The following is a 25,703-nucleotide window of genomic DNA, read 5'->3' as shown; positions in this document are numbered from 1 at the left end:
AGCGTGAGCTCCTGGAAAGTCAGGACCCAGAGCAGCTGTGGACATGCCCCTCCAGGAGGGACACCCAGGCCTCGGGGACGAGTGCGTCCACACCTTAAGGGCTGCTGGTTGTGGGTGTCTGCTCGGTCCTGGAGGAACTAACCTCAGGAAACGCCAGGGCTGGACCCCAGCAGGGATGGGATAAGGGGAACCGAGACTCACTCACTGTGCTCAGGGCGGAGGTGGTGGGCTGCAGGAATGGGCATGTCTTTTGTCTATCTGGACTGCCCCAACAGAATAGCAGACACAGGTGGTTCATCAACAGACATTTATTTCTCACAGTTCTGGAGGCTGGAAGCCCAAGATGAAGGCGCCAGCTCGCTCTCTGGTGAGGGTCCCTTCCTGGCTGACAGCTTCTCGCTGGGTCTCCACATGGTGGAGGGGCTTGGGAGAACTCTGGGCCTCTTTTATAAGGACACTAATCCCACTCATGAGGTTCCACCCCTGGTCACCTCCCAAAGGCCCCACTTCTGATACCATCACCTTGGGGGTTAGGATTGCAACACAAAGTTTGGGGGGATGCAGACATTCAGAGCCCAGCAAGGAGCCAGGCCAGGCAAAGGCTGATGAGAGGTACTTGCTGGGTGAGCTGGTGGCGGAGGGGGGCAGCCCCCTGGTGGGGAAGAAACACAGCAGTCCCAAAGCCCTGGAGGAGCCTCAGCGGGGCTGGCATCTACACTCAGCCTTGCATGGATGGATGGGGCAGGACATCCCAGGCGAGGGCGGTAGGAGCAGGGAACGTGGTGGGGGAGGGCACCCCTGGGGGATGCCTCCCCACTGCCTCCACCCAGCCCCGACACTGGAACAGGCCCTTCTGCTGTGACCAGGCTCTCTGGACCAGCCCTTGCCTCCTCTGCCTCCATGCAAACTCGCCCACCTGACCCAAGGAACTCGCGTGTCCCTGAACTTAGCTCTTGGGCTGCTGACAGGTGTTTGTTGAGTCCTTGAGCACACAGGTGAAGACAGAGACGGAAGGGCGGATGGGGAGCTGGCAGGCGGAATATGGATTGAATTGGTGCCTGTGCTGGGGAACCTTGGAAGAGGGGGACTGCGTGAAGATTCCGAAAAGGGAAGGCGAGGAGCGGGGCTGAAGGTCCCTGTCAGGGCCCTCTCCCACTGTGGGCTGCCCACCCCTGAGGTGCTCAAGGTGGGAGGCACTGACCCTTTACCCAGCCCCCTGTGGCCAAAGACCCATAGGCGGTGCCAGCTGATGAAGGCGCATGGGGGTTGAGGAGTGGGTGAGGCCTGAGGAGGAGGGGGGCTAACCCAGCCCTGCACCTGCCGCCTGGGGGCCACACTTCCATGCAGGGCAAGGAAGAGGGCCCCTTCCTGCCTGACCCCCTGGACTGGGGTTCGTCAGATGATCCCAGAAGCCAAGTGGGTGGAGAGGCAGGGGGTCTGTCTGTTGGTTCAAGACCATGGAAGGAAGCAGCAGAGAAGGGGACAGAAATGGGACAAATGCAAGTGCCCAGGAGGAGGGAGAAGCCAGGAGGAGGGGTGGTGGCCCTGTCTCCCCAGGGTGAAGTCAGGCAGGGCTTGGGGGCATGTTTTGCCCTGAGTCAGCCCACCCAGCATGTCTCTCGCCCATGGCCATGACAGAAAGCCCCGGGCTGAGGACTCAGTCTGTGACACTCACAGTGATGGGCAAAGGCTGGCTGCCTCTGCCCCACCCAGAAGTCCCCAAGCTCACTGGCAGCCGCAAGGCCCCGGAACATTTAACCCACATATAGGAACAAGCTGTTCTCTCGCTCTGTGGAAGCACCGATACCTTCCAGCAGCTTTGGGAGACGGGTCTGGTGGGAGCCTGGGGACTGTGCTCATCAGGGCCCCTCGGTGGTCCCTCTGCTTGGAAGGGAGGGGCCTGTGGAGGAGGGAGGAAGTTTACCCCCAGCACCCTGGGTTCTCGATGAAGGGCCCCCATGAAAGCACCCTGAAAGGTCAGCTTGGGGTATGGGCTGGCTGGGCCCATCTGGGAGCTCTGTCTCTGGAGAGGGCCCAGGCTCTACTGGAGGCTGGCCCAAGGCTCAGGGTCCAAACAAAACGCAGCTTCACACCCAAGGAGGGGCATCTGGGGCTGGTACCATATCCCCAAGGGCCCCAGGGGTCTGGCCTCAATCTTGCCCAACCTGCAGGATCCCAGGCCAGGGACGAGACCTGGGGCTGCTTCTTCAAGGTCTGAGCCTCAGGTGTGGGCCAAGTGGGCCCCAGCTTCGGGGACCAGGTTGCTGGTGGTAGAAGGGACCGTGAAACTTCTAGGATGGTCCCTTCATGCAAGTAGGAAGCTGTCTCCTTTCCTTCCCAAGGCAAAGAGGTGTGAGGCTGGCTGTCCAACACTGACTCATGCTGGGGCAGGGAAGCGGGATGTGGGGAGGGCTGGGAAGGGGAGTGTGGGGAGGGCTGGGAAGGGGAGTGTGGGGGGGGCTGGGAAGGGGGATGTGGGGAGGGCTGGGAAGGGGAGTGTGGGGGGGGCTGGGAAGGGGGATGTGGGGGGGGCTGGGAAGGGGGATGTGGGGGGGGCTGGGAAGGGGGTGTGGGGAGGGCTGGGAAGGGGGGTGTGGGGAGGGCTGGGAAGGGGGGTGTGGGGAGGGCTGGGAAGGGGGGTGTGGGGAGGGCTGGGAAGGGGGTGTGGGGGTGGGCTGGGAAGGGGGGTGTGGGGGTGGGCTGGGAAGGGGGGTGTGGGGTGGGCTGGGAAGGGGGGTGTGGGGTGGGCTGGGAAGGGGGGTGTGGGGTGGGCTGGGAAGGGGGGTGTGGGGTGGGCTGGGAAGGGGGTGTGGGGGGGGCTGGGAAGGGCGGTGTGGGGGGGGCTGGGAAGGGCGGTGTGGGGGGGGCTGGGAAGGGGGGTGTGGGGAGGGCTGGGAAGGGGGGTGTGGGGGGGCTGGGAAGGGGGGTGTGGGGGGGCTGGGAAGGGGGGTGTGGGGGTCTGGGAAGGCGGTGTGGGGGGTCTGGGAAGGGGAGTGTGGGGGGGGCTGGGAAGGGGGGTGTGGGGAGGGCTGGGAAGGGGGGTGTGGGGAGGGCTGGGAAGGGGGGTGTGGGGGGGCTTGGAAGGGGGGTGTGGGGGGGGCTGGGAAGGGGGGTGTGGGGGGGGCTGGGAAGGGGGTGTGGGGGGGGCTGGGAAGGGGAGTGTGGGGGGGGCTGGGAAGGGGAGTGTGGGGGGGGCTGGGAAGGGGGGTGTGGGGGGGGCTGGGAAGGGGGGTGTGGGGAGGGCTAGGAAGGGGGTTGTGGGGAGGGCTGGGAAGGGGAGGGTGGGAAGGGGGGTGTGGGGGGGCTGGGAAGGGGAGGGTGGGAAGGGGGGGTGGGGAGGGCAGGGAAGGGGGGTGTGGGGAGGGCAGGGTAGGTACCTCCCCGATTTGGGGAGCTGGGTACACTCCTGGGCCTGGACATCAGGTGCAGGTGCTAGGGTGGCCCGGTGATTAGGGCTGGGAGAGGGTCGGGCCCAGTCACTGGAGCCAGCAGCCCGAGGATGCCTCCCTCCGGATTCTGGCCTTCAGTCTCTTGAGGCCACGGTGATCAGGGTCCACCAGGAGGCCGTTCTCAGCCGCCGTCCAGGCCTCTGCGTGATGCCGCTCCTCCAGGCAGCACTGACCGCGAAGGAGGAACATGCGTGCGGTGGGGGCGCGTCCTGGCTGCTTGCGCAGGCTGTTCTGGGCCAAGGTGGGCGCCAGCTTCAGGGCCTGGGCAAAGGCCCCTGCGGCCGCTGCCTCATCCCCCAGGCTCAGCAGCAGGCGACCCTGACAGCAGAAGTCCTCTGCCCGCCTTGGGAAGTCACCATCCCCCAGCGCCTCCTGGAGCACGTGGTCCAGGTCCCTGAGGGCCCGGCCAAACTCCTGCAGCTCGGCCAGGCAGGTGGCCCGCAGACGAAGGTGACAGGCACTGCTGCCACCGGCCAGGACAGACAGTGAACAGTAGCCCAGTGCCCGCCTGGGTTGCCCTGCGTCCAGAAGGGTGCCAGCTTCCTGGGCTGCGGCCTGCACAGAGGACACAGAAAGAGGCAGGGAGAGTGGGGTCAGCCCCAAAAGCCCAGCCGCCCCTGTCCTGCAGAGTTCCTCTGCACAGCCAGCTTCTGCTGGCTCCCTGGGGATGGTGGGGCCCTGGGCTGCACAGGAGCTGCCCGCTGCTTCTGGAGGGGCTGGCTGACCATGGGCAAGGGCACGAAGGGGGACCCAGGGTAGAGGACCCCTCCCTGCAATTCCCACTGCCCTGGAACCTGCCAAAGTGCTGTTCTGACCCTTGGCCGAAGGCCTGGCATCCTTGCCCACTGCTCTTCTCTCTGGGCCTCAGATCAGGGACCTGGATTTACCTTCTCATGGTCCCCTCCTGGCAGCCCCACCGCCCCACCGGCTGGGCCCAGGTTCCCTTGCCTGGGTGACCACAGCGGCCTCCTCCCTCTGTCCCTCTGGGCCAAGTCACCTCTCCATCAGGCCCTCTGAGGGGGCTGCTGCCCAGCCCTTCCACTCTGCCCATCTTCTGAAGGCTGCTCCAGGCCTCAGGACAGAGGCAGACATGGCCCTTGCCTGGTCTACGAGCACTGCACCCTAGCCCCTCTCCCTGAGGCCGCTGGACGGAGGGCACAGCCTCTGCTGTGAGCTGCTGCTGGCCAGGCCTGCCTGCCCCCCCCGCTCCTCCCAGGCACTTTCCTGAGCCCACCCAGACCCAATCGCCTCATCTCTGACCCGGTTTTTTCAGAGTCAACCACGACCAGAAATCCGCTTGCCTCACTGGGCTCCTCCTCTGCTCAAGAACCTGCAAGGGCTCCCCGCTGCCTGAGGAACACGCCACGGTGCAGGCCCCGCCTTTCTCGCTGCCCCTGCCTCTCTTCCAGCAGCCCGGCGGTCCTCCACGCTACCTCCCCCGGGGGGCGCAGCGCACCCAGGACCCCGCCAGGCTTGGCCGCAGGGGGCGAAGCCCAGGCCCACGCCCGGGGTCCGTGCGGGGAGCGAGGGGGTCCCACGGCCCCAGCTTTGCTGCTGGGCTCCCGCGGGGCACAGTGTGGCCTCTTCTGCCAGCTGTGAGCGGCGCTGAGCAGGGCAGGGGCTCGAACCCCCGTCCCTCGCCTGCGGTGCGACCCGCGGAACCGCCCCTCTCCGGGCGGAAGCAACTGACCCCGACGCGCAGCTCACGGCCCGGGGTGGTAGTGAAGCCTCGGCCCGCGCAGGCCCCGCACATTTGGGCCGGGTCCCTGGCAGCAGGAGGGCGCGGCCCCGAGCAGCTGTCGGACCCCGGGGGTCCCCGGGCCGCCCCAGTGGGGAGGGGCACTCAATCCCACCCCAGACTCCCCTGATCCCGCGGCTCGGGCCGCGCAGGCGCAGTGCCACCCGGAGGGGGCCGCCTGCCGAGGGGCGGGGGCGCAGGAAGCGGGGCGAAACCACTGTTGGCTCATTTCCGGGTGGGTCCCCGTCCCCAGCCAACCATTTCGCGTCCTGCAGATTCTTGTCTCTGCCGGGAGCCGCCTCCTGGCGCCGCAGCCCAGCCCCATTCTGCAGCCTCGGAGACCCGCGCCCAGCCCCGCCTCCGGGCTCGGTGACCCCAGCTCAGGAGACCCCATCTAGCCGCCTCCTCTGGGCTCCGGGACCATGGCCCCAACCAGGCTTCCCGCCCCCTGCCAGGCCCTCCTCCCAGCTCGAAGACCCCAGCACAGCCCGCTCCTCCTGGCTCGGAAACACCCAGTCCCTCTGGGAGCTCTGAGACCCCCCCCAGCCCGGCTGCCTCCTCTAGGTCCCGATAACCCAATCTCAGCGTTGCTCTTCAGCTCGGGGCCGCGGCGCCCCCTCCGCAGCACCGAACTGCCCCTTACACTGCTGTAGCCCCGACTCCGCCATGAGATCCCTCTGTTCTTCCTAGTGTGGTTTCGGTTTTCCTAGTGGCCCCCGAGTGCTAGAACCCGCTGGTGTCAAGAAGCATTAAGGAGGTGAAATCCTGCCCAGGCCCCACTGGGGTGTGGTTCTGTCTCTGGGACCCCAAAGCCTGCTGTGCTCTTGGCCTCCCAGCCTGCCTTGTCCCCACGTGCCTTCTCCCGGCCTGCCATGGGCTTGGGGTGGGCTTCCTGCCGGGCAAGGTGCCCCTGGCTGGCTCAGTCTGGCCCTGAGGGCAAGGTCCCCTTCCCTCTCTTGCACCCAAGTCACCTGTGGCTTATACTTCCCATACAAAGAGGCTGAGAGGTCGGTGGGGTTGTAGGGCTAAGGTTGCCAGAGACCGTCTTCCTGGGCCAGAAGTGGGTGCCTCCCACCCCACCCCAAACCCAACTGAAATCAATCCAACCGCAGAGAGTGAAGAAAGGCTGCTCCCGTGGTGGGCCCAGGAGTCTCATGCCTGTGTGCTGGGGAAGTTGGGGTGGGAGATCTGTGGGGTTCTTTGGGCACCTGGGCAAGGCTCTGCCGCTCCGAGGCCTCCAGGAGATGGAGCAGGCAGCTGAGATCTGGGGCATCCACCTCGGCCAGGCCCTGCAGGTCCCGTGCAGCCCCTGGCACGTCTCCCTTCTTGAGCCGGAGCAGGCCCAGCCGGGCCCGGGCTGCCTCTGACGTTGGGGCAGGGTGCAGGGCTTTTTCCAGGTTGGTGCCAGCCTCCTCGTAGCTGCCTGTCAGGGATTCAGGAGGGACAGTCAGTGTGTGGGGTGGGGCAGAGGTGCAAGAGAGCTGAGACTCGCTGGCTGCTCCTTCCCTGCCCTGTGCTGGCTTGTGGGGAGCTGATGATGGCTCAGCTCAGGAAGAAGGAGCCGGGAGCAGAGGTGCACTGTGATTCCAGGCAGGTCACAGGGACTCACCTCTGACCCCACTCCATGATGCTGAGCTACCTCACCGTGGGCACTACAAGGGGCTGCTTTCTCTCCCGGGCAACTAGAGGCAAACTCTGGGCCTGCTGGAGCAGAGTGGCATGTGGGGAGCAGCCCTGGGGCCCCTGAAGCCCTTGGTGGGCAAATGCAGACTGCAGAGAGAGCTCCCCTTTGGAATTAGTGGTGAAATGGTTTCCACATCACCAGGGGGATGTGGAAATCCACGGGAAAGGCCTGCATGTCGGCCGTGGAGCTTATGACAGTTCCTCCTGGAACAGGACCTGGCATCCCGTGGGTGCCTGAGAAACAACGGCTGGAGGTGCATGGACGAATGAGGGGGCCAAGGGTCCAAGACCTGTTAAAGACCAAGGTCACCCCTTAGTTTCTCCTCCATTGCAAGCAAAGAGCCAGTCGGGTAAAGCAGAGGAGAGCCTTTTGAACGCCAGGCCTCACACAGGGAGCAAGGCCAGAGGTATGGGATTTGGGGTGGAAGGGACCTTGGAAGCTGTTGTGGTCCAGGTCTCTTTCTTCCATTTTTACAGAAAAGGATACAGAGGTCAGAGGAGCAGGGACAGAAGCCCAGACCCTGTGTTTCCCACCTTGGGGCAGCCGCATACCCCGTGCCATGAGAATGTCTGCCAGGAGGAGGTGCCAGTGCGGTTGCCCTGCGTCGATTTTGATCAGCGCCTCCCCCACAGCAAGGAGGCCCTGGGTGTCCTTGTCCTCGAGAGGTGCCCCGGTGTCCAGCAGCTGGCTCAGAAGGGCCCGGCAGCGGGAGTAGAGGCCCCGTGTGATGAGGGCCTGGGCTTCCGGCTTCAGAGAGCGGAGCTCAGGGACCACGGTCCCGGGGCCGAGCTTCAGAGCAGAGACCATGTCGTCCACGGCTTCCTGCAAGGAGGGAGGGAGGGCGGGTGCAGAGTTGTCCTAGGTAGAGAGACTGGGCAGAGGGTCGGAGTAGGAGTGCTGGCTCTGTCTTTCTTATTCCCTGATCTTCTCCTTGGGGTCCTAGAGGGTCTGAACACCCAGTTTCCTGCCCCTTCCCGCTTCCCTATGGCTGCAGCCTCCTACCATCCCTCCTGATTCTGGTTAGCATTTGAGGGGACTCAGCTCACTGACCTTGACCCTGAAAGTTGTCAGGCTCAGAACCCCTTTTCTGAGGCCAAACGCTGCTAATTTCCATCTCCTGAGGCTGCCTGCGGTCTGCGAGCTCTCCCTGGGTCCCTCGCTCTCCCAGCTTGTAGCTGGCTCCCTCCACACCTGTCCCTCCCTACAGGGGCATCTGTCACCTCACGGTGGGAGACGCTGGAGCTCTGTGGGTATCCGGGTGCTCCTCCCAGTGCCTGTGGCCTTGGGGACGCCGGAAGGGTAGAAAGCCCAGTTACTGCCCTCCCACAACTCCCAGAAGCAGTGGAAGGAGGGTGCCCAGCCCATCTGGTGCACGATCCAAGGCAGGACACCGGGTGGCAGCCAGTGGGGGCAGAGGTCAGTGGTCTGCCAAGGGAGAGAGCAGGGTGGAGCTGGCCAACGTGCACCCTGAGGGAGAGCCTGCAGGGTGCACAAGTGGACTTGGGCTGGTGCCTGAGGCCGGTGGGTACATGGGTAGGAGAGCCGAGCACTGGGCATTGCCATCTGGAGGCGGGGAGGGAGAAGAGGTTTGCAGGGGCCCTGACCACACACGGGAAGCCAGGGCAGAGGCTGGGCCTGTTCAAGGGAGCGCTGGTGATCAGTGGCTTGATCAGGATAAGTCATTTGCATCTGACCTTTGACCTGGCCAACAGCAGGGGACCACTAGAACCTCTTCAAGGCTGTCCTCCTTCTATTGGTTCTCCAGGTGTCCTATTTGCTTGTTTGCTTGTTTCTTTCTTGTTTTTTTTATTTTTTATTTTGAGATGGAGTCTTGCTGTGTCACCCAGGCTGGAGTGCGGTGGTGCAATCTCAGCTCACTGCAACCTCCACCTCCCAGGTTCAGGTGATTCTCCTGCCTCAGCCTCCCGAGTAGGGGGGATTACAGGCACCCACCACACCTGGCTAATTTTGTATTAGTAGAGATGGGGTTTCTCCATGTTGGTCAGGCTGGTCTCGAACTCCTGATCTCAAGTGATCCACCTACCTTGGCCTCCAAAGTGCTGGGATTAGAGGTGCAAGCCACCGCGCCTGGCCCTAACTATGCCTCTTTATATTATCTTTCTAGCAATTGCCTTTCGGATTACAACACGTAGCCTTACAGCTATGAACAAGCCCCCAGGTCCCAGGTGAGCACCCTACCACAGTCTATGTACAGTTAATATGGGGCCACTTTACCTAAAATGTGAGATCCCCACAGCAGTAAATTCCATTATTCCCATACTTTGTGTTATTGTTGTCATACACTGAGCAATACATTTCCTCACATAGTGCATTATTTCAAGTTAATTAATTATATATATATATTTTGAGACAGGGTCTCTGTTGCCCAGGCTGGAGTGCAGTGGCATGATCTTGGTTCACTGCAACCTTGAACTCCTGGGCTTAAGTGATCCTCCCACTTCTGCCTCCTGAGTAGCTGGGACCACAGGCACATGCCACCACACCCAGCTAATTTTAAAAACTTTTTGTAGAAATGGGGTCTTGATATATTGCCCAGGCTGGTATGGAACTTCTGGTCTCAAGCGACCCTCCCACCTTGGCTTCCCAAACTACTGGGATTACAGGTGTGAGCCACCACACCTGGCCTATTTTTAATTTAGATAGCTTTGTTCAAAGAAATGAAAAGAAAAAATAAATACATCATTTTGTATTTGCAGATGCTTTTCATTTCTTCCAGCAGAGAATTTCTATCAGGCATCAGTTCTTTTCCATTTCACCACCTTCCCTCAGGATCTGCTGTGGTACCGTTCACTGATGACAAATCTCTCAGCTTCCATTTGTCTAACGGGTCTTTAATGTCGCCCTCGTTTCTGAAGGATGTTTGAACAAGATGGATAATTTTGGGTTGGTACTTTTTTCTTTTAGTGCCTTAAAGGTGCTGTTCTACTGTCTTCTGGGTTCCATTGTTTCTGGGACAAATCTGTTGTCATTCACGTTGTTGTACGTCATTTGTTCACCCCTCTGGTTGCTTTTAAGATGTTCTCTTTGTCTTTTTTTTCAGGAACTTGACCAAGATGTGCCTTCTTAGGGGTGTTTCTCTTTGTATTTTTCCTCTCGGGATTTGTTGAGCTTCTTGGGAATTTTTCTGCTGTCATTTCTTCGAATACCTGTGTATATTTGCCCCATTCCTTCTCCGTATTCTCTGGGAGTCCAATCACATGTATGCTAGATGGCCTGAAATTGTCCCACTGGTCACTGAAGGTTTCTTCATTTATTTTTTAAATTTTTAAAAAGTTTTTTTAGAGGCCAGGTGCAGTGGCTCACGCCTGTAATCCCAGCATGTTGGGAGGCTAAAGTGGGCAGATCCAGAGGTCAGGAGATCAAGACCATCCTGGCCAACATGGTGAAACCCCGTCTCTACTAAAAATACAATAAAAATACAAAACTTAGCCAGGCGTGGTGGCGGGTGCCTGTAGTCCCAGCTACTCAGGAGGCTGAGGCAGGATAATTGGTTGATCCCAGGAGGTGGAGGTTGTGGTGAGCTGAGATTGTGCCACTGCACTCCAGCCTAGGTGACAGACAGAGTGAGACTCCATCTCTTCTAAAAAAATTCTTTTTTCTTTCTTTTTTTTTATTTTGAGAGGGAGTCTCACTCTGTCGCCCAGGCTGGTCTCAAACTCCTGGGCTCAAGTGATGCTGCCACTTCGCCCTCCCAAAGTACCGGAATTACAGGTGTGAGCCATGATGCTCAGCTCAGCTCTCATCGTTTGAAACAGAGTTTTGTTTTTTGTTTTTTGTTTTTTTTTCCCTGCTGTTCCTTAGATTGGATAATTTCCTTAGATTTGATAATTTTCTTTGGTCTATCCTTGAGTTCACTAATCCTGCTTTGGCAGTTTCCAGTCTGCTGTTCTGCCTGCCTAGTAAGTTTTTAATTCCAGATATTCTGCGTTTCAGCTCTAGGATCTCCACTTGATTATTACAGGTTTTTTTTTTTTTTTTTTTTGCATTCCTCTGCTAGGATTCTCCATCAGCTCACTCATTCTAGCAAACATGTCTTTTACATGTTTATGTCACTGCTTTTAAAAGCCCCTGTGTGTAAATTCCAAACCTCTAAGCCATCTCAGGGTCTGTTTCTATGAAGTACTACTTCTCTTATTACGGGTCCCATTTCCCTGGTGCTCTGCGTGCCTAGCAGTTCTTGGTTTTGTGCTGGGCTCTGTGTCTGGCATGTGATAGACAGGGCTGTGGTGCTGTCCTGCAAGGGGGCTGATTTTGCGCTGGTGGGCAGGTAGATTACTGGTGGATCATTTTGGCCCTGCCAGGCTTTATCTTGTACTTTGTTAGGGGAGGGTTCGTTTTTGAACTTAGTCCTAAAGTATAATCTTAATTTTAGGGTGTGGCCTTTCTGGGGTCTCAACTGAATGCCCAAGATGTTCAGAAAAGCCTCTCTGTGGCCTCCGGTCTCTCAGGTCGCAGCTCTTTGCTGCCTGTTGTTTGGTGTCTGGAAACATTTGCTCATGCATTATATCCAGTTTATACAGCTGTCAAGAGCCTGGAATGGCACCCCACATCCCCAGGTGAGCATCTGACAGCCGGGAACAGCACCCCACACCCCAGGGGAGCATCTTACAGCCTGGAACAGAACCCCACACCTTCAGGGGAGCATCGTACAGCCTGGAATGGCATCCATACCCACAGGTGAATGTGTGACAGCCTGAAACAGCATTCTCCAACCCCAGATGAGGATCTGACAACCTGGAATAGAAGCCCACACCCACAGGTAAGCATCTGACAGCCTGGAACAGCACCACACAATCCCCGGTGAGCACAGGTGAGCATCTGACAGCCTGGAAGGGCATCCCACAAACCCAAGTGAGCATCTGACAGCCTGGAATGGCACCCACACCCACAGGTGAGTGTGGGACAGACTGGAGCAGCATTCTCCAGCCCCAGGTGAACTTGTGACAATCCAAAACAGAACCCCACACACCCAGGTGAGCATCTGACAGCCAAGGATGGCACCCCACACACCTAGGGGAGCGTCTTACAGCCTGGAACAGCACCCGACACCCCCAGGTGAGTATCTGACAGCCTAGGAATGTACCCCCACACCCAGTTGAGCATCTGAAACCCTATAGCACCACCTCCCACCAACAGGTGAAAATCTTACAGCCTGGAACAGCACCCTCCATCCCCAGGTGAGCATCTTCCAGCCTGAAACAGCACCCCACACCCCCAGGTGAGTGTCTTACAGCCTGGAATGGTATCCACACCCACAGGTGAGTGTGTGACAGCCTAGAACAGCATTCTCCAACTCCAGGTGAGCTTGTGACAATCTGGAACAGGACCCCACAACCCCAGGTGAGCATCTGACAGCCTAAAACAGCACCCTCCACCCTCAGGTTATCATTTGACAGCCAGGAATGACAATCCACATAAGCATCTGACAGCCTAGAACGGCACCCCCACACTTAGGTGAGAATCTGAATGCCTGGATCTACGCTCAAACCTTCAGGTGAGCATCTGACAGCCTGGAACAGCAGTGCCCACAGCCAGGTGAGCATCTGAAACCCTCCAGCAGCACTCACCACCCCAAGGTGAGCATCTGACAGCCTGGAACAGCAGTGCCCACACCCAGGTGAGCATCTGAAACCCTCCAGCAGCACTCACCACCCCAAGGTGAGCATTTGAGAGCCTGGAACAGCACCCTTCATGTTCAGGTGAGCATCTGATTGTTTTGTTTTGTTTTGAGATGGAGTCTCGCTCTGTCGCCCAGGGTAGAGGGCAGTGGTGTGATCTTGGCTCACCGCAACCACCGCCTCCCAGGTTTAATTGATTCTCCTGCCTCAGCCTCCTGAGTAGCTGCGACTACAGGCTGATTTTTGTATTTTTAGTAGAGACGGGGTTTCACCATGTTGACCAGGCTGGTCTTGAACTCCTGGCCTCAGGTGATCCACCCACCTCGGCCTCCCAAAGTGCTGGGATTACAAGCACGAGTCACCGCACCTGGCCGATCATCCGACAGTTTTAAATGGCAACTCACACCCTCAGGTGAGTATCTGACAGCCTGGAATTGCACTCTACATTCCCAGGTGAGCTTCTGACAGCCTGGAACAGCGCCTCACACCCACAGGTGAGAATCTGACAGCCTAGATTGACACCCCGACCCCCAGGTGAGCATCTGAAACCCTGGATCAGCACTCCCCCATGCAAGGTGAGCATCTGACAGCCTGGAACAATACCCATACCCCCAGATGAGTATGTGACAGCCTAGAACGGCATTCTCCAACCCCAGGTGAGTATGTGACAACCGGAAACAGGACCCCACACTTCCAGGTGAGGATCTGACAGCGTAAAACAGCACCCTACACCCCCAGGTGAGCATCTGTCAGCCTGAAACAGCACCCCCACCCACAGGTGAGAATCTGAAAATCGGAAACTGCATTGCGCACCCCCAGGTGAGCATCCGACAGCATGGATTAGCACCCCCACCCCCAGGTGAGTATCTGACAACATAGACCAGCACCCCCACCCCCAGGTGAGCATCTGACAACATGGAACAGCACATCCCCTCAGGTGAGCATTTGACAGCCTGGAGTAGCACCCCACACCCCCAAGTGAGCACCTGACAGCCTGGAACAGCACCCACAATACCAGGTGAGTATGTGATAGCCTGAAATAGCATTTTCTGACCACAGGTGAATATCTGACAACCTGGAGCAGCAATTCACACCCCTGGATGAACCTCTGACAGCCTGAAATGGGACCCACACCCACAGGTGAGCAGCTGACAAACTCGAACAGCACCTCATACAGTCAAACGAGCATCAGACAGCCTGGAATGGCACCCCAAACCCCCAGGTGAGCATCACACAGCACGAAATGTCACCCCAAACCCCCAAATTAGCATCTGCTAGACTGAAACAGCATTCTCAAACCCCAGGTGAGGATCTGACAACCTGGAATAGAGCTTCACACCCGCAGGTGAGCATCTGACAGCCTGGAACAGCACCGTTCATGTTCAGGTGAGTATCTGACAGTTTCAAATGGTACCCCACACCCCTAGGTGAGCATCTGACAGGCTGGAACAGCAGACCCACCACACGTTCAGGGGAGAACCGTACAGCCTGGAATGGCATCCACACCCACAGGTGAGTGTGTGACAGCCTGGAACAGCATTCTCCAACCCCAGGTGAACTTGTGACAAGCTGGAACAGGACCCCACAACCCCAGGTGAGCATGTGACAGCCGAAAACAGCACATTCCATCCCCAGGGGTCATCTGATAGCCAAGAATGGCACCACTACCCTGAGGTGAGAATCTGACAGCCTGGATCAGCGCTTCGACCTTCAGGTGAGCATCTGACAGCCTGGAACAGCATCGTAACTGCCGGCTGAGCATCTGACAGCCTGGAACAGCACCTCACACCCACAGATGAGACTCTGACAACATAGAATGTCACCCTGACCCCCAGGTGAGCATCTGAAACCCTGGATCAGCACTCCCCCATGCAAGGTGAGCATCTGACAGTCAGGAACAGCACTTCACACCCCCAGGTGAGCCTCTGACAGCCTGAAACCGGACCCACACCACAGGTGAGCAGCTGACAGACTAGAACAGCACCCCACACCATCAAGCGAGCATCAGACAGCCTGGAATGGCACCCCAAACCCCCATGTGAGCATCACACAGTCCAAAATGGCACCCCGAACCCCCAAATAAGCATCTGCTAGCCTGAAACAGCACTCCACACCTTCAGGAGGGCATCTGACAGCCTAGAACGGTACCCCACACCCCCAGGTAACCATCAGAAGGCCTGGAACAGCACCCCAAACCCCCAGGTGAGCATCTTGCAGCCTGGGACAGTACCGTCCACCACCAGGTGAGCACTTCACAGCCTAAAACTGCACCTTACAGGCCAAGGTGAGCATCTGACTGCCTGGAACGGCACTCACACCCCCAGGTGAATGTGTGACAGCCTGAAACAGCATTCTCCAGTCCCAGGTGAGGATCTGACAACCTGGACTAGAACTCCACACCCGCAGGTGAGCATCTGACAGCATTGAATGACACCCACACCCACAGGTGAGTGTGGGACAGACTGGAGCAGCATTCTCCAGCCCCAGGTGAACTTGTGACAATCCGAAACAGAACCCCACACACCCCGGTGAGCATCTGACAGCCAAGGACGGCACCCCACACACCCAGATGAGCATCTGATCACCAAGGACGGCACCCCACACACCCAGGTGAGCATCTGACAGCCTAGAATGGCACCACCACACTTAGGTGAGAATCTGACAGCCTGGATCAGCACTTCAACCTTCAGGTGAGTGTCTGAGAGCCTGGAACAGTACCCCACACCCCCAGGTGAGTATCTGACAGCTTGGAACATCACCCTGCACCCCAGGAGAGCATCTGACAGCCTGGGAAGGCACCCCAACACCCAGGTGAGCATCTGAAACCCTATAGCACCACCCCCCCACCAACCTTCAGATGATTATCTGACAGCCTAGAGCAGCACCCTCCACCCCCAGATGAGCATCTCACAGCCGGGAAAACACCCTCCACCACCAGGTGATCTTCGGACAGCCTGGAATGGTACCACCACTTTGATGAGCCTCTGACGGACTCAAACAACAATCACACCTTCAGGTGAGCAGCTGAGAACCTAAGTCGGCACCCTGCACTCAGGGGAGCATCTGAAAGCCTGAAGCAGCACCTTCCACCTCTGAGTGAGCATCTGATGGTCTGGAACAGCACCCACAGCCCCAGGTGAGCATCTGACCACATGGAATGGCATCCTCACCTCCAGATGAGCATCCGACAGCCTGGAACAGCATTCTCCAACCCCAGGTGAGTATCTGACAACCTGGAACAGAACCCCACTCTTCCAGGTGAGGATCTGACAACATAAAACAGCACCCTACACCCCCAGGTGAGCATCTGACAGCCTGGAACAGCATCCACAAACCCAGGTGAGCATCTGGCACCCTGAAATGGCAGCACACACCCCCACGTGGGCATCAGACAGCATTGAATGGCACCCCACATCTCCACGTGAGCATCTGACAGGCCGGAACAGAACCCCACATCCCCACGTAAGCGTCTGACAGGCTGGAACAGAACCACACATCCCCACGTGAGCATCTGACGGGCTGGAATGGCACCCCACACCCCCAGGTGAGCATCTGTAAACCTGAAACAGCACCCTACATGCGCAGGGGAGCATCTGACAGCCTGGAACGGCTCCCCTACACCCAGGTGTGCATCTGCCAGCCTGAAACAGGACCCTCCACCACCAGATGAGCATCTGACAACCGGAAACTGCACCACACACCCCAAGGTGGGCATCCAATGGCATGGAACAGCACCCCCACCCACAAGTGATCTGACTGCCTGGAACAGCACTTCCCCTCAGGTGAGCATCTGACAGCATAAAACAGCACCCCACAACCCCAGGTGATCATTTGACAGCCAGGAATGACAACCCACATCCCCAGGTAAGCGTCTGACAGCCTAGAGTGGCACCTGCACACTTAGGTAAGAATCTTAAAGCCTGGATCAACACTCGAACCTTCAGGTGAGCATCTGACAGCCTGGAGCAGTAGTGCCCACACCTGGGTGAGGATGCTTACCTGAGGTTGGGAGTGCCATTCCAGGCTGTCAGATCCTCACCTGGGGATGGAAGGTGCCATTGTAGGCTTTTGGATGTTTACATGGAGGTGAAGGGTGGTGTTCCGGGTTATCAGATGCTCACCTGGGGACGCATGGAAAACCATGCCCACCACAAGGTGAGCATATGACAGCCCGGAACAACACCCTCCACCCCCAGGTGAGCATCTGACAGCCTGGAACAGAACCCCACAACTTCAAATAAGAATTTGACAAGTGGGAAAAAGCTCCCCGCCCTCAGGTGAGTATCTGACAGCCTGGAACAGCACCCCACAACTGCAGGTGAGCATCTGATAGCCTAGATAGGCACTCCACACAGCCAGGTGAGCAGCTAAAAGCCTGGAATGGTACCCCCACATGCAGGTGAGCATCTGACAGCCTGGAACAGCAGCTTACATCCCCAGAGGAGCATCTGACGGTCTGGAACAGCACCCTAAAACTTCAGGTGAGGATCTGACAGCCTGGAAGAGCAGTGCCTACCCCCCAGTTAGCATCTGACAGCACACAGCAGCGCTCCCAATGCCAAGGTGACCATCTGGCAGTGTGAAACAGCACCCCACACCCCCAGATGAGCATCTGAAAGCCTACAACAAGCCCCTGCCCGAGATGAGCATCTCACAGCCTGGAACTCCACGCCCACTGCCAGGTGAGCAACTCACAGCCTGGAACTCCAGGCCCACTGCCGGGTGAGCATCTGGCAGCCTGGAATGGCACCCCCTCTTCCAGGTGAGCATCTGACAGCCTGGAATGGCACCCCCTCTTCCAGGTGAGCATCTGACAGCCTGGAACAGCACCACACAACCCCAGGTAAGATTCCAACAGCATGGAACAAGACCACTGCCCCCAGATGAGCATCTGACAGCTTGGAAAAACAACCCCCTTCAGGTGAGCATCTGACAGCCTGAAACAGCACCCTCTACCTTCAGATGAGAATCTGACAGCCTGGAACAGCACCCCACACCCCAGGCAAAAATCTGACAGCATGCAACAAGACCACTGCCCCCAGGTGAGCATTTGACAGCCTGGGAAAGCACCCTCCACCCACAGGTGAGCATCTGACAGCCTGGAAACGCCCCCCCCCCACTTCCAGGTGAACATCCGACAGCCTGGAACAGAACCCCAGTTCTCCCAGTAAGCATCTGAAAGCACGGAACAGCACCCTCACCCCCAGGGGAGCATCTGACAACCTAGAACAGTACCCTCACCCCGAGGTGGGCATCTGGCAGCATAAAATAGCACCCCTATTGGCAGATGAGCATCTGACAGCCTGGAACAGCACCCCATACCCCCAGGTGAGCATCTGACAGCCTGGAGCAGCACCCCACACCTCCAGGGGAGCATCTGACAGCGTGGACAAGTCCTGCCCCCTGGTTAGTGTTTGAATTCCTGGAATATGTGCTGTCCTTTTCCACCAGGTGAGCATCTGACTGCCTGGAAGAAGCACCCCTGCATGTTACCCGTGGTGAAACCAAGGCTCAGAGACAGGACAGGGTTGTTGGCCGGGAGGAGGGGCCTGCTGCTGAGCCCCAGCACTGACTCAGAGCTCACAGCCTCGAGCCCGTGCCATGCCTCCTCTCAGGGTGAAGAGGCAGAGGGTATGGGGGAGGCGCAGCATCAGCCCACATCCTGGATGCGCAAGTTCACAGGCATGACGGGGCGAGGGGCTGCTGCTCCTACTGTCACTCCCACGTGCTAGCCCTCTGACGTCCTGGCTGACTTTCCCTGCCTCTGGTCCTGTGGCCCTGGACAGAGAGGGAGGAGGGGACAGGATCCTGTGGTACCCCTTGGAGGAGGTTCCGGCACCTGTAGGCAGTTTCCAAGGATCCCTTGTGGCCACATCCAGCTGTTAAATGGGCATGTCCCTGGCAGCCACAGATGTCTTTCCAGTGCAGGCAAGGGCAGGCAGAGAGCTGGCTCCCAGCCCCAAGTGCATGTCTCCCTCCCTGGGGCCCAGGCTGGCATGGAAGTCAGGCCTGCCAGTGGGCTTGGGGGAAACTTGGTGCCCTGGTCCAGCAGCCTGCCCTGCAGCAGCAAGCATGGCCTCTGGAGGCTGTCGTCCTCCTGGCCTCTAGGATTGCTTTTCCTTGCTTCCTAGAACTCCAGCCCTTAAGAAAATCAGAAGCCCTGGCAGGCACATTGCCTCTGTGCTGTGCTTTTACCCAGCGAAGCATCAGGGCAGATGGCCAATTTCAACACTGCTCTTGGCTGGGAAGTGCCCTCGTCTCTGGCAGCCCCCACAGAGAAAGTGCAGGGCCCCAGGGCTGTGGCTGCCTCAGGGCAGGTCTCCCTTGTGACAGCCTTTTGTCATGGGCCTGGGAGTGGACCCCTCCCATCCCTGCCCTGCATGCTGTTGAGTAGACAGCTCAGGCTAGTACCCAAGAGGGTGGCCAGCAGATCACAGGGGATGTCCCTTTTGTCTTGGCTGTTTCTGGGCTGGAGGAACCACTGTTCAGCCACATCTCCTCTCCTGCCCCACCTGCATTCCCCCGAGGTTGATGGGAGCACTGTGGGGGGAGATAGGCAGGGGAGGGGCCAGGCAGCACCTGGGCACATCCCCAGGGTGCCTCCTCTGATCCCCAGGAGGGGCAGCACCCACCCTCCTCTTTTTCCAGTTTGTTTTTATTGTGGTTAAATATACACAACGTGAAATTTACCATCTTAATTATCTTTATGTGTACAGTGTGGTGGCATTAAATATATTCATCATTTGTGTGGCCGTCACCACCATCCCTTTCCAGAGCTAGCTCATCTTCCCAAACTTAAACTCTGTCCCCGTTAAATACTCACTCTCCGTTGGGGCACTCTCTCCCCCAACCCCAGGCACCCCCATTCTGCTTTCTGTCTCAGTGATTCGATGATTCTAGGGACTTCATATAAGGGAAATCACACAGTGTTTGTCCTTTTGTGGTGGCTGCTTATTTCACTGAGCACAATGTCCTCGAGGTTCATCCATGTTGTAGTGTGTACCCGGAATCCCTTCCTCTTTAATGTTGAATAATTCCCCATGGTATGGATGGACCATGTTTGGCTTATCCACCCATCCATCGGTGGACACCTGGGTGCCTTCCACCTCCAAGCTCTTGTGAACAATGATGCTATCTGTGAATATGGTGTACAAATGTCTCTAAAAGACCCTGCTTCCATTTCTTTTGGATGTAGACCCAGATGTGGATGTGCTTGATTATATGGTAGTTCTATTTTTTTTTTTTTTCTTTTTTTTGGAGCTGGAGTCTTGCTCTGTCGCCCAGGCTGGAGTGCAGTGGTGGGATCTCAGCTCACTGCAACTTCCACTTCCTGGGTTCAAGCGATTCTCCTGCCTCAGCCTCCCGAGTAGCTGGGATTACAGGCACGTGCTACCACACCTGGCTAACTTTTTGTATTTTTAGTAGAGATGAGGTTTCACTGTGTTAGCCAGGATGGTCTTGATCTCCTGACCTCGTGATCCACCCTCCTTGGCCTCTCAAAGTGCTGGGATTACAGGCGTGAGCCACCACACCCAGCTGGTAGTTCTATTTTTAGCTTTTTGGGAAATGGCCATCCTGTTTTCCATAGGTGCTGCTGCACCATTTTACCTTCCCACCAACAGTGCAGAAGGTTCCAGTTTCTTCACGTCCTCACCAGTGCTTGTTATTTTCTTTTTAAAAACTTCATAGTAGCCATCCTGACAGGTGTGAGGCATATCTCGTTGTTTTGATTTGTGCTTCCCTGATGATTGGTGATGTCCAGCATCTTTTCATGTGCTTATTGTCCATTTGCATATCTTTTTTTGAGAAATGTCTGTTTAAGTCCTTTGCTCATTTGTTTTTGAGTGACACGGTGAAACCTCGTCTCCACTAAAAATACAAAAAATTAGCCAGGCCTGGGGTCGCCCGCCTGTAATCCCAGCTACTCGGGAGGCTGAGGCAGGAGAATCGCTTGAACCCGGGAGGCGGAATTTGCAGTGAGCTGAGATTCCACCACTGCACTCTGGCCTGGGCTACAGAGCGAGACTCCAGATCCAAAAATTGAATTGGGTTTTTGGCTTTGTTGTTGTTGAGTTTTAGGACTTCTCTGTGTATTCTGGGTAATAATTCCTTATCAGATATGTGACTTGCAAATATTGTGGTTTTCTTCCATCCTGTTACTCTATTATAATAGTGTCTTTTGGTGCACAAAAAATCTAATTTTCATGAAATCCAACTTTATTTTTTCTTTTGCTGCCTGTGCCTTTGGTGTTGCAGCCCAGAGGTCATTGCCAAATCCAAAGTCATGAAGCTTCTCCCCTGTGCTTACTTCTAAGAATTTTATAGTTTTAGGTCTTTGATCCATTTTGAATTAATTTTTGTATGTGGTGTTAGGAAAGAGTCCAACTTCATTCTTTTGCATAGTTTTCCCTGCAACATTTGTTGAAAAGACTGTTCCTTCCCCATTGAATGGTCTTGGTCAAATCATTTGACCGTCTATGGGATGGTTCATTTCTGGACTCTATTCTGTTCCATTGGTCTCTGTGTCTGTTTTTGTGCCATACCACACTATTTTGATCACTGTAGCTTTGTAGTAAGTTTTGAAATCAGGAAATGTGAGTCCTCCAGCTTGTTGGTTCTTTTTCAGGGTTGTTTTGGCTGTTTGGGGTCCCCTGAGATTCCATAGGAATTTTAGAATTTAGCCTTTCTATTTCTGTAAAAAACATTATTGAGATTTTGACAGAGATTGCATTGAATCTGTAGATCACTTTGGGTAATACTGATGTCTTACCAACATGAAGTCTTCCAATACATGAACATGGAATGTGTTTCCATTTGTTTATGTCTTATTTAATTTATTTCAGCAATGTTTTATAGTTTTCATTGTACAAATCTTTCACCTCTTTGGTTAATTCCTAAGTATTTTATTCTTTTTAATGCTATTGTAGATGGAATTACAGTTGACTCTTGAACACAGGTTAAAACTATGTGGGTCCACTTATATGTGAATTTTTTTCAATAAATACAGTCAGCCTTTCATATTGGTGGGTTCCGAATCCACAGCCAAATGCAGATCAGTTCTTGGGATGTGAAACCCGCATATATGGAGGGCCAACTTTTCATATCTAGGGGTTGGGGGTTCCACAGGGCTGACTGTAGGACTTCAGTATGTGGGGATTTCAGTATCTGAGGGTTGTCCTGGAACCAATCCCATGTGGATACCAGGGGTGACTGTATTTTCTTAATTCCCTTTTTAGATTGTTCATTATTAATGTATAAAAATGCAACTGATTTTTGTGTTGCCTTTGTATCCTGCTACTTTGCTGAATTCATTTATTAGTTCTAACCATTTTTGTGTGTGTGTGTAATCTTTAGGGATTTCTACATATAAGATCTGTGAACAGAGATAATTTTGCTTCTTCCTTTCAAATTTGGATGCTTGGTAATTTTTTTCTTGCCTAGTTATTCTGGCTATAACTTCCAGTGCAATGTTGAGTAGAAGTGCAAAAGCAATCATCCTTGCCTTGTTCCTGATCTTAGAGGAAAAGCTTTTCTTTTTCATCATTGAGTATGATGTTTGCTGTGGGTTTTTCATATATGGATTTTATATTGAGGCAGTTTCCTTCTATTCCTAGTTTTTTGAGTATTCTTATCATAAAAGGGTGTTGAATTTTGTCGAATGCTTTTCTGCATCAGTTGAGATGATCATTTTTTCCCCTTCATTGTGTTAATGTGGTACATTACATTAATTGACATTTGTATGTTGAACCATCCTTGCATTCTAGCAATAAATCTCACTTGGTCATGTGTGTCATCATTTTAACAAATTGCTGAATTTGTTTTGTTAATATTTTGTTGAGGATTTTTGCCTTAATATTCATATGGGATAATGGTCTGTAGTTTTCTTATAGTGTCTTTGGCTATGCTATCAGGGTAATGCTGGCCTCATAGAATGAGTCCGAGGAAGTGTTCCTTCCTCTTTGATTTTTTGGAAAAGTTTGAGGATTGGCGTTAGTTCTTTAAATATTTGGTAGAATTCACTAGTGAAGCCATCAGGTCCTGGCCTTTTCTTTGTTGGGAGATTTTTGATTACTGACTCAATCTTTTTACTAGTTATAGGTCTATTCAGATCTTCTATTTCTTCATGATTTAATCTTGGTAGGTTTTGTGTTTCTACGGATTTGTCCATTTCACCTAGATTAGCTGATTTGTTGGTTTACAATTGTTCCTATTACTATCTTATAATTATTTTTATTTCTGTAGAATTGGTAATGATAACCCGATTTTCATTTCTGATTGTCATGATTTGAATTTTCTCTTTCTTAGTCCACCTGGCAAAAAGTTTGCCAAATTTTGTCTTTTCAAGGACAAACTTTTGTTTTCATTGATTTTCTCTATTTCTTCTCTATCCTATGTTTTGTTGATCTCTGCTGTAATCTATCTTTCTCTCTCTCTCTTTCTTTCTTTTTCTTTCTGTTCATGTATTCTTTTTCTAGTTTCTTAAGATGTAAAGTTAGATTGTTGATTTGAGATCTTTCTTGTTTTTTAATGGAAGCATTTACAGCTATACATTTCCCCCTCAGCATTGCTTTCCCTGTGTCTCATAATTTGGGGTGTGTTGTTTTCATTTTCACTTGTCTCTAATCATTGTCTAACTTCTCAAAGTGTGATTTCTTCTGTGATCCATTGGTTGTTTAGCCCCCTCCTCCTTTTACAGAGGAGGAAACTGAGGCCTGGGGAGGTGAAGTGATTTGGCTGAGGTTGCTTAGCTGGACCCAACTCTTCTGGGCTCCAGGGACAGTGCTCAGGGCAGCAGGCCTGGGCTGAGCACACAGGTCCAGTGTGAGTCCCTCAGAGTCAGACCACATAGAATGCAGTGCAGCTGCAAGCAAGGAATGCTCATAAACAAACAGAACAGAAACCATCTTCCAGCACCCAGGCCTCCCCCAGCTGATTGGGATCTGTCTTCTTGCCATTGCCCCTCTCCCAACTTTTATTTTAAATTGGAGCAGTTTCTGCAGAAGAAAGTCTTAAATGCATAGATACCGAACTTAAAGAGCAGGTAAATGAAGCTCAGATCAGGGTCCGGGGGCTGCATCCCCACACCTGTCTGTGGCAGACATGGCTGGCCGAGGCCAGCACTTACTCCCTCTGCACATGTCCTCTAAACCCCTCTCAACACCGGGGGCCAGGCAGCCTCACCAATGCAGCCGAGGGGACACCTCCTGGCCAACAGCCCCAGAGGGACCCCTTCATGCACTGAGCATTATTTAAGCTGGGGAGGACCCCTAGTACCTCTGAAGGCTTGCACATCTAGCCACACAGACTGAGGCTGGGAGGATGAAAGGGCAGGACTCCCAGAAACTGGGTTTGTGGGGACCAGGCTCCCATGAGCTGCCGTGCGGGTGGGGATGGGAACATGGGTTTTGATGCGCATCTCACTGCTCAGGACGGCCTACCCGGCTCCCTCTCTCCTTGGGGTGGAGGAAGGCAGCTCCCTGGGTCCCCCACCCCTGCTTGCCCAGGCCCAGGTCAGGAGTGGGGCGGCACCTGCAGCTGGTCTAGGGCCAAGTGCACCAACGCCCGTCCACACAGTGCCTGCACGTTCCCCGGCTCAGCCCGCAGCACTGCGTTGAAGTCGAACATGGCTGTCTTCTTCTGGCCCAGGAACCCGTAGCAACGGGCTCGGGCAAGGAGGGACTCACTTGCCTGGCTTCCTGTAGGAAGACGGCATGGGGTCAGGATGAGCCTATGCTGGGTCCCTCCCCCAACATCCCTCCTGCCCAGCCCAGGAAGGGCAGAGGGTGCATGAGCTTCAGGGCCTACTTTGGGGAGCTCACAGGCCACTGGGCACCAAGACGCACAGAGACAGTCAGGGTGGACTTGGGGGCATTGGCTGCAGGGCAAGAGCCCAGCCAGGACTGGGGACAGCTGGGGGGCTGCCGAGAGGAGGGGGCACTGCAGCTGCCTCTGAGGCTAGGCGAGGGCAGGGGGATGAGGGTACCACTACCATCAAGACGTGGAGACCGGTAGTGGCCCCGAGCGGCTGAGCGCACTGATATTTACTGCATACAAGACGAGCGGGGCAGGGTAAGGAGAGTGAATCTTCTAAGTGATGGACAAGGTGAAGCAAGTCACGTGATCACAGGACAGGGGGCCCTTCCCTCTTAGGCAGCTGAAGCAGAGATAGAAGACGGCATACGTCAGGGTTTTCTTCTATGAACTTATAAGATCAAAGACTTTAAGACTTTCACTGTGTCTTCTATCGCTATCTACTACGAACTTCAAAGAGGAACCAGGAGTACGGGAGGAGCATGAAAGTGGACAAGGAGCGTGACCATTGAAGCACCACAGGGAGGGGTTTAGGCCTCCGGATGACTGCGGGCAGGCCTGGATGATATCCAGCCTCCCACAAGAAGCTGGTGGAGCAGAGTGTTCCCTGACTCCTCCAAGGAAAGGAGACTCCCTTTCACGGTCTGCTAAGTAACGGGTGCCTTCCCAGGCACTGGGGTTACCGCTTGACCAGGGAGCCCTCAAGTGTCCCTTACGCGGGCGTGACAGAAGGCTCACCTCTTGCCTTCTATTCACTTCTCACAATGTCCCTTCAGCACCTGACCCTATACCCGCCGGTTATTACTAGATTATGTTAGTAATGCAACAAAGAGTAATATTAAAAGCTAATGATTAATAATGTTTATAATAATGATAATTGTTCGTGATCATCTCTATATCTAATTTGTATTATGACTATTCTTATTCTATTTTCTTTATTATACTGAAACAGTTTGTGCCTTCAGTCTCTTGCCTCGGCACCTAGGTAATCTTTAGCCCACAACCCCTTGCCAAAGAGGCTGTCATTACTGCACCCTTTCTGGGTGTCGTCCGGTGACGGACATGGGACAACATGCCAGGCCGCTCTGGGCTGCTCTGGGCTGCTCTGGGCCTCTCTGGGCTGCTCTGGGCCACTCCGGGCCGCTCTGGGCTGCTCTGAGCTGCGTGCCTTCCCGCCGACGCGTGCAGGGCATGCTCTCTGTGCCAGGTACTGTCCCAGAATGAGCCCTCTGAATCCCCACTTCCACCCGACATGGGCTACTCTGCCATCCCCCTTTGAGAGAGGAGGGTGAGGGGTGCTCACTAAGTGCATGGCCAGATTCCATGTGGCAGCCTGATCTAGGTCCAGGCTCTCACACTCCCTGTACCCCAGGAGATCCCTG

The 25,703-nt window shown here is 55.2% G+C and overlaps 1 protein-coding gene and 2 long non-coding RNA genes across 53 annotated transcripts in view; 1 reads left to right on the top strand and 2 right to left on the bottom strand.

Moving 5' to 3' along the window:
- Positions 1-293: 293 nt before the first annotated feature.
- LOC134760184 (uncharacterized) lies at positions 294-2,489 on the bottom strand. Its single transcript, XR_010137107.1, has 2 exons — positions 2,166-2,489; positions 294-1,900 (listed from the first exon to the last, which is right to left on the bottom strand). It is a non-coding gene; the product is annotated as an uncharacterized LOC134760184 (long non-coding RNA).
- A 745-nt stretch (positions 2,490-3,234) lies between these two features.
- TTC34 (tetratricopeptide repeat domain 34) overlaps positions 3,235-25,703 on the bottom strand; it is a 36,729-nt gene continuing 14,260 nt past the window's right edge. Inside the window, exons 5-8 of one of the 2 annotated variants that reach the window (XM_054557146.2) lie at positions 24,040-24,206; positions 7,423-7,693; positions 6,396-6,610; positions 3,235-4,004 (exon numbers count right to left, since the gene is read on the bottom strand). In XM_054557146.2, coding sequence (XP_054413121.1) covers positions 3,477-4,004; positions 6,396-6,610; positions 7,423-7,693; positions 24,040-24,206 — 1,181 coding nt within the window. In that variant the 3' untranslated portion in view covers positions 3,235-3,476. Of the gene's footprint in view, positions 4,005-4,709; positions 5,422-6,395; positions 6,611-7,422; positions 7,694-24,039; positions 24,207-25,703 lie in introns of those variants that run through there. The other variant, XR_008525933.2, reaches the window with a different exon arrangement.
- LOC129059862 (uncharacterized) lies at positions 5,418-25,162 on the top strand. Of its 50 annotated transcripts, none has more exons than XR_008526031.1 (22): positions 5,418-7,453; positions 8,997-9,057; positions 9,589-9,775; positions 11,265-11,947; positions 12,029-13,085; positions 13,167-13,207; positions 13,289-13,329; positions 13,410-13,732; positions 13,815-13,855; positions 13,938-14,022; positions 14,146-14,224; positions 14,346-14,712; positions 14,789-14,875; positions 14,957-15,727; positions 15,810-16,054; positions 16,151-16,292; positions 16,707-16,787; positions 16,910-17,192; positions 17,313-17,353; positions 17,473-17,552; positions 17,637-17,838; positions 17,962-19,199. It is a non-coding gene; the product is annotated as an uncharacterized LOC129059862 (long non-coding RNA). The 50 variants fall into 50 exon arrangements; XR_008526026.1 differs by having other exon boundaries at positions 12,029-13,207; positions 13,410-13,447; positions 13,570-13,732; XR_008525975.1 differs by lacking the exon at positions 9,589-9,775 and having other exon boundaries at positions 11,404-11,651; positions 11,784-11,947; positions 12,029-12,069; positions 12,151-12,232; positions 12,387-13,732.

This window comes from Pongo abelii, chromosome 1 (assembly GCF_028885655.2).
Source record: "Pongo abelii isolate AG06213 chromosome 1, NHGRI_mPonAbe1-v2.0_pri, whole genome shotgun sequence".
Taxonomy (NCBI): domain Eukaryota; kingdom Metazoa; phylum Chordata; class Mammalia; order Primates; family Hominidae; genus Pongo; species Pongo abelii.
The sequence above is the reverse complement of the archived record's forward strand: the minus strand, read 5'-3'. Positions and strand labels throughout refer to the sequence as shown.